The following is a 6,949-nucleotide window of genomic DNA, read 5'->3' on the forward strand; positions in this document are numbered from 1 at the left end:
GAAAGTTATCGGAAAGTGATTACTTTCGGGACGGGTATCGCGACTGACCGTGACTTTTCCGGGATCAAATTGAGATCAGCTGTCAGCTGTTTTCATTTACACTGTTCGTAAAACGGTATCCTCCAACCTATAAAATGTCCGGGAATTTCTGTGCAGTGTGCAGCAGAAAAATTATTGGTATAAATATGAGGAAGTATAAGATTCTCCAAAAAAACGACCCTTATAATCAACATAACATATGCGTTATTAAACGAATATAACTTGCTACTTGGAGATGATTAGTTTTTGGCAAATTATTTGATCTGTAGCCCAGTTGCACAAAAGATTGTTCCATGATCAAGTGTTACGAAAACCAATTAGAGAGGACTTCTTCTCAGAGAAGGATTGTCTGATTGGTTCTCGTGGTATTTAATCACTGTTAAAATTCAACAGACTTTTGTGCTACCGAGCGCGAGTAGAATTAAATTCAAAGACAACATTAGAATGATTGCATGGCCAGGGATTTAGTTCAAGTTCACTGAAAAGTAGTCGAATCATTCTGATATTTTACATTTTTTCAACCATTGAATTCCAACAATTATTATTATTTGACAATTTTATAGCGAGTAGTGTGAGTGATAACCTATGAAGGGACCTTGAAACTTTACGATGATACGCCGAATAATTGTTGATAACTCTTTCTTTTTTAGCGATTGTAAATTTTAATGAACTTGCAACAAATTAATTTTAGCGGAGGTTGATGCTCGCACAGGTCTTGGCAACAAGGGTTGATGATTTTTGCCTTTGGTTTCAGGTGGGTTACGAATCACTGGACAAATATCTTTAAATCAAGTCTAGAGTGCAGTCTACATTATAATGGCAGTGAAGTTAGATAGGAGAACATCGTTGCCAATTCTCTATATAGAGGATACCGGTATACCTGATGTAATATCAATTGTTCATTCTTGATTGAAAAAATAATCAATTATATTTTACTATCCGTCTAGCCTGAACCCCAGGTGGATCAACCAGGGATAAGTACAGTAGACTCGCTTCGCTCGCCTGCATTCTTCATCTGAGCTTGTTCCTCCCGTCAAATACAAATTTTTAGGATCGATTCAATCACCAGTTGACTGAGACCATGCAGGAAAACGATAGAAAACGTCGGTTTTGGTCGTATCTTCGACAAAATTTCGAAGACCATCTAACACAAAATTAGTAAAGCCTAGCCGAAAATATGTACCATTTGTACATTTTCTGTTCATTTGTTTTTTTTTTTTTTTAAAGATCACGTCCTAAGGACTCCAGTTATGGAGTATAAGACAAGTTAGGTGAATAATTTGACATAATCAACACCAAGTTTACATAATTCAACACTAATTCACTTAGTCTTGCTTAACCTAGTCTTGGTTTGACTATAAAATACTCTATCAACTAAATATGTTTTTGAAGATCTTCAATAATTTATCATTACTTTTAAGGAGTTTTGGTAACCTGTTATAAAATTTCCTTCCAATATAATCTGGTTTTTGTTCAAAAAATCTACTATTGTGAGTCATTATATGATAATAAGCTCTGTTTCGTATATTGTACTCATGTAGGCCTATATTTGAATTTTGGTCCACACCACTTGTTTTCACATACATTATAACTTTATAAAAATATGGTACAGTTAATAAGCCAAGTTTTTTGACTAAAGACCTACAAGAATCTAGCCTATACACTTTCTATATACAGTGCGTGCCTTCTTTTTAATCTTAAACATCCTGTCCAATTTTTTTTGAGATGACTTACCCCATACAAAAATGCTCTTTATAAAGGTAAGAACATTCCGCTTTTGGGCGTATCTTTGGCGTAATTTTGAAGTCCTATCAAGACAAAATTTCTAGATCCTACCTGAACCTTTCAACAAAATTTTTGGTACCATTCATCATCACATCATCATCAGTGGCGCTACAACCCGCTACAGGTCTTGGCCTCCTCCAGTATTCGCCTCCATTCGTCTCTGTCTTTCGCCCTCGCTTTCCAACCTCTGGCTCCAATCACTTGTGCGTCCTTGTCAACACCGTCCATCCAGCGCAGTCTCGGCCTTCCTGGTCTTCGCCTCCCTTCCATCCTGTACAGCATGAGTCTCCTTGGTGGGTAGGTCTCATCTGCCCGAACAAGGTGGCCAGCCCATCGCAGTCTACCAATTTTCATCATTTTGACCACATCAGGTTCACAATATACTTGGTAGAGCTCCTCATTCTTCCTCCTCCGCCAGGTCTCATCCACTTTTATCCCACCACAGATGCTTCGCAGTACCCTCCTCTCAAAAACTTTGAGTTGGCTCTCGTCTTTTTTGGACAGTGTCCATGTTTCACTGCCATACATGAGTACTGGCAGGATTAGCGAACGATATATTTTAAACTTTGTGGCTCTGCTCAGCACTTTGTTTTTTATATACTTGGAGAGACCATAGAAGCATCTGCTGGACAGGAGAATTCTCCTTTCCACCTCCTTTGTTGTTTCATTTTTACCATCGACGAGGGAGCCCAGGTATACAAAATCATCTTTCACCTCAAAACAGTTATCATTCATCTGAAGCCTCTCCCCGATGTTGTGGTTAGTTGATGTGATCATGACCTTTGTTTTGTTTTCATTTATGTGAAGGCCCATTTGCAATGCTGCATTTTTAATATTTTTAAAGGCTTCCTTCATATCATTCACCGATCTTCCAATGATATCAATGTCGTCTGCGTACGCGAGAATTTGGGTTGATTTATAAAAAATATTCCATTAGTTCTTGAAAAATGTGAGAAAACGCTAGGAGACCGCCTATCTTGGGCGTATGTTTGGCGTAATTCTGAAGTCATCTCAAGACAAAATTTCTAGACCCTAGCTCAGCTTCTGTACCAAATTTCAACATTGAAGAAGCCTAGAAAACGCAAGAAAAACGCTTAAAACCGCCGATTTTGGGAAGGAACTTTTAAGTTCTTTCAAAACTCTTCCAAACATTATTAAGCCTCAGCTGAGCCTGAGTACCAAATTTGGAAATTTTTTGCCAATTAGTTCTTCAAAAAGCTGAGAAAACGCAGATTTTTGGCGTTTCTTTGGAAGTTTTTTCGAACCCGTTCTCACTGCCCCTCTAGAAGGTCAAATTTGAACGTATTTGGTTCAGTAGATTTTTAGTTCTGTTGATTAAGAATGTGAGTGGATAAATCAGTGCCATTTCACTTTTATATATATTTATAGATTTGTCAAAAGATATATTTTCCAATTATTAAATAATAAATTAATAATCATGATTGATATAAAATATTTTTTTAATCGATTATATTTCTAAATTGTTGAAAAACGATCTGGCAACGTTGCGGAGCTAGAAAATAATAGTGCTATCTGCTTTGTCGAATGATAGACAAGGATAGCATGACCAATGTCAATTGAATACTGCCGTTATAAAGTGGTCCTCACTACAGTCATTCAAATCAAATCGTTTATTGCACAAAACATTACAAATGGTACAAATAGGCTAATATTTTTAAATAATTAATAATGCTGGTCATCTACCCAAACAGATTAAACAGCACCCAATAACTTTTATGCCATTCATCCAAACTGAGTGAACAAATATGTACAAAGAAAACGTTCCAGCTAATAAAGCAGGATAAAGCCTCATCAACTTATAAAGTAGGATATTTATGAAGTTTGCCTCTAAAAATATGGTGATATTGTGTGATGATATATTTTTAAAAATGAGCTTCATATTAGTGTGAAATGTGTGTAATATGAAATTCATTGTTTCTCTGTTTCTCTATCCTCATTCTTCTTTGTTTCTCTCAACAGTCTGGCATCAGGGGACACTTTCATCGAAGGATACTAATTGTAATACAGTTTATATCCTCTTTATTGACTAAACATCAAGTTAAATTGGACTCAGGTACCTATACTGTATCCTCAGGTAGCGGACAACCCAGTAAACTCTACAAAAATTAAGAGAATCTTATAAAAAAGTAGGTGAATAATAGGACTTTCATAGGTATGGTAGGTAGTTGGTAGGATTTCCACCCACAAAAGCAACACAATAACTCAATTCGAATGATTGTACGCTTTCTTCAATAGCATAAATGCCGTTGGATTGAGAGTCCACTGTAAATCGATGGTTATGAATGAGTCAACTGAATTATATTTGTAAAGGCAACTTCATTAAAACATTCTCCATCTAAATTGTTATTGCTGAATTTTTCGGCCTGTTCATAACAGTATCATTGTTAAGTTTCCATTCCTAGTTGGTTCTCGATTCCCTTTTATTGGATGAAATTAATGTAGGCCTATCAATAGCCTAAAAGTGCAATTCCTTTAGAATACACATTGCTCAAGTCTACTTGACTTTTGTATAAAATGAATGTATTTTACAAATTTGAGGTCAAGTTTTCAAGAACAGAAACTTTAGTCCTCTATACCTATTGATGTTGAACATGTACGACTTTTGCATTCAACTTGAATCTTGAAGGTACAGACCAACCTATAAATGGGAAATGAGATAATAAAAACTATATGAATCCTGAAAGCAATTTAGTAGCCTACATTTCTAATTCATCTGCAGCCATTATGTCCTTAAAACATAGAAATCCAGTGAGTCGACGAATCTAATGAATTTAAAGGTGCTCTAGCCGTGGCGGCTCCAAACAACGCGTCTCCAGTCGTCGCTAAAGGGGCATTAGTCAAGTTTACTTGAATTCAAGTTTTGCATATAATGAATGTATTTTGCAAACTTGAAGTCAAGTTTACAAGAAAAAACTTGAATCCACTATACCAATGTAGACCCTTCTTCAAGTTTTATAGATGTTTAGTCCAGTCAATTGGTCGTTTTTCAGGAAACAGCCCCGAAAGAATTTTTCTCGACGGTTCTATATGTATTTTGGGGCGCTGAATTTGAATCTGAAATTTGTTGACACGCCATAGGAAGCTTCACCCCCAAAAATTTCGGACTTTTTTCAATTTTCCAATTTTATCTCAAGAAAAATCATTCTTGACAGAATTAAAGAGAATAAAGTTTCAAATAAATTGAGTGGTCGCGCAGGATTCTACCATTTTTGGTTCCGGAGCTAAGAATTTTCAAAAAAGGGCTATTTTTTAAGGGGTTTTCAAAATTATGCAAACCTACCACTTCTACCCTACACAACATGGATATTTTTCTAGTATAGATAAAATACCACACATCACGCGAAAGAACAATTCATTATAAGCAGGATTCCTTATGAATTTTCGAATTTAGTAGTGGTGGGAGGGGGAATATACCCAAAAATAGAAAATCATGTCCTACAGCCAAAATACAATTTTTTCATTATAATACCTTTTCAAGGCCTTCCTAACAAAAAAATACATATTTCGGTTGAAATCATTTCACGCGGGTTATTTTCTATGAGAATCACCCGTTAGAAACATTTAATTTCAGTATTTCCTAGTGGGGGGTACGTCATAAGGATACGTCAAGGATCAAAACTTTAAACACTTATAACTTTCGACATAATGATCAGATCTCCTCGTACTACTCATTCTTCTCAGCTCGTCAAGGCGGTTCAAAATCATGTATCATAATTGAAATTTGATGAAAAAATAAAAAATCCACTTTTAGTGTATTTTAGCCCCTATTTAAATACACAGAAAAATGGCCAATTTCTATATTCAAAACTGTGTATCTCGGTAACCCAAAATGTTGAAAAATGGTACTTGGTCTCGATTTGAAGAACAGAATCTCCTCTTTCATGTGAGGTGAATAAATTTTGTAAAAATATGATCGTGAGGTAAGATACGTTTGATTAACGAGATAAAATGGGAAAATTGAAAAAAGTCCGAGATTTTGGGGGTTTCGGACGTGAAGCCGCCCTCTGGCGTGTCAGCAAATTTCAGATTCGAATTCAGCGCCCCAAAATACAAATAGAACGGTCGAGAAAAATTCTTTCGGGGCTGTTTCCTGAAAAACGACCATTTGACTGGACTAGTTGAACATGTTTGACTTTTGGATTCAACTTGAATCTTGAAGGTAATCCATAATTCAATATCGTGATCGATGACCAGGCTTCCCCGGATAGATCGTGTAAAAAATTAAAACTGTATTTTACACATAGATGGCGGCGTCACAGACCAGCATAGTCATCATTGAAAAATGATCCAATCTACAATACAATACAACCGAGAACAATCCAACCTACAATATTGGGAAAATGAGATAAAACAGTACAGTAGTCAGTCAATGTAGAATGTATAAAAGCTAGTAAATGGAAAAGGATGATACAAGAAAAGTTAGAAGAGAACTTAATTACATTTTTAGAAGATTAATTACATTTTCTAATACCTACTTTCTAAGTTATGAGAACTTGATTTCAAAATCACCTAGTCAATAAATTAAATGCTAAAATAACTTCAAGTAAAATTGACTAATGCAAACCCTACTTGAAGAATTGCACCTGATGAAACAACTTTAAGGATCCAGACAAGTTAATTGATACCGTAGTCATTAGTTTGTTATATAACTACCAAATACTATTCTGGTATTGAATTTCTATCATGCAAACAGATTAGATAACACGTATAGAAGGTGAACCGATCTTATAATAGTAATAGGCCTAGTACCGTTTAATTCATGATCTTTCAATAGTATGTAAATCATCAGATATGTCAAAAACAAATGCAAATCAATTAGTATATTTTACTACAACAATAACAATGTTTAAATACTGAGTACTGACCGTTTTAAAGTCAAAACAAAGCAACGTGCAGTCGACACTTTACCACAGAATAGGTAACTTTACCACACCAGTATCCAGTTCTGCCAAATGCAAATTTACGATTTTACATTATGTGCTTGTTTGACTTTGCGTACAGCTGACGCTCGACAACTTCTTATAGCATAAACTATTTGGACACAACAAAGATTACAAACATCAAATTGCTCGAAAAGATTAGACGATTATGAGCTGTCCGATGA

General features: G+C 35.4%; 1 protein-coding gene across 1 annotated transcript in view; it reads right to left on the reverse strand.

Annotated features, from left to right (window-relative positions):
• LOC111062983 (phosphoribosylformylglycinamidine synthase-like) overlaps positions 1-6,646 on the reverse strand; it is a 75,552-nt gene extending 68,906 nt beyond the window's left edge. The window contains exon 1 of the mRNA XM_039441865.1: positions 6,595-6,646. Coding sequence (XP_039297799.1) covers positions 6,595-6,631 — 37 coding nt within the window. The 5' untranslated portion in view covers positions 6,632-6,646. The remainder of the gene's footprint in view (positions 1-6,594) is intronic.
• Between the last annotated feature and the right edge of the window lie 303 nt (positions 6,647-6,949).

The sequence above is a fragment of the Nilaparvata lugens genome, chromosome X (genome assembly GCF_014356525.2).
Source record: "Nilaparvata lugens isolate BPH chromosome X, ASM1435652v1, whole genome shotgun sequence".
Lineage (NCBI taxonomy): Eukaryota > Metazoa > Arthropoda > Insecta > Hemiptera > Delphacidae > Nilaparvata > Nilaparvata lugens.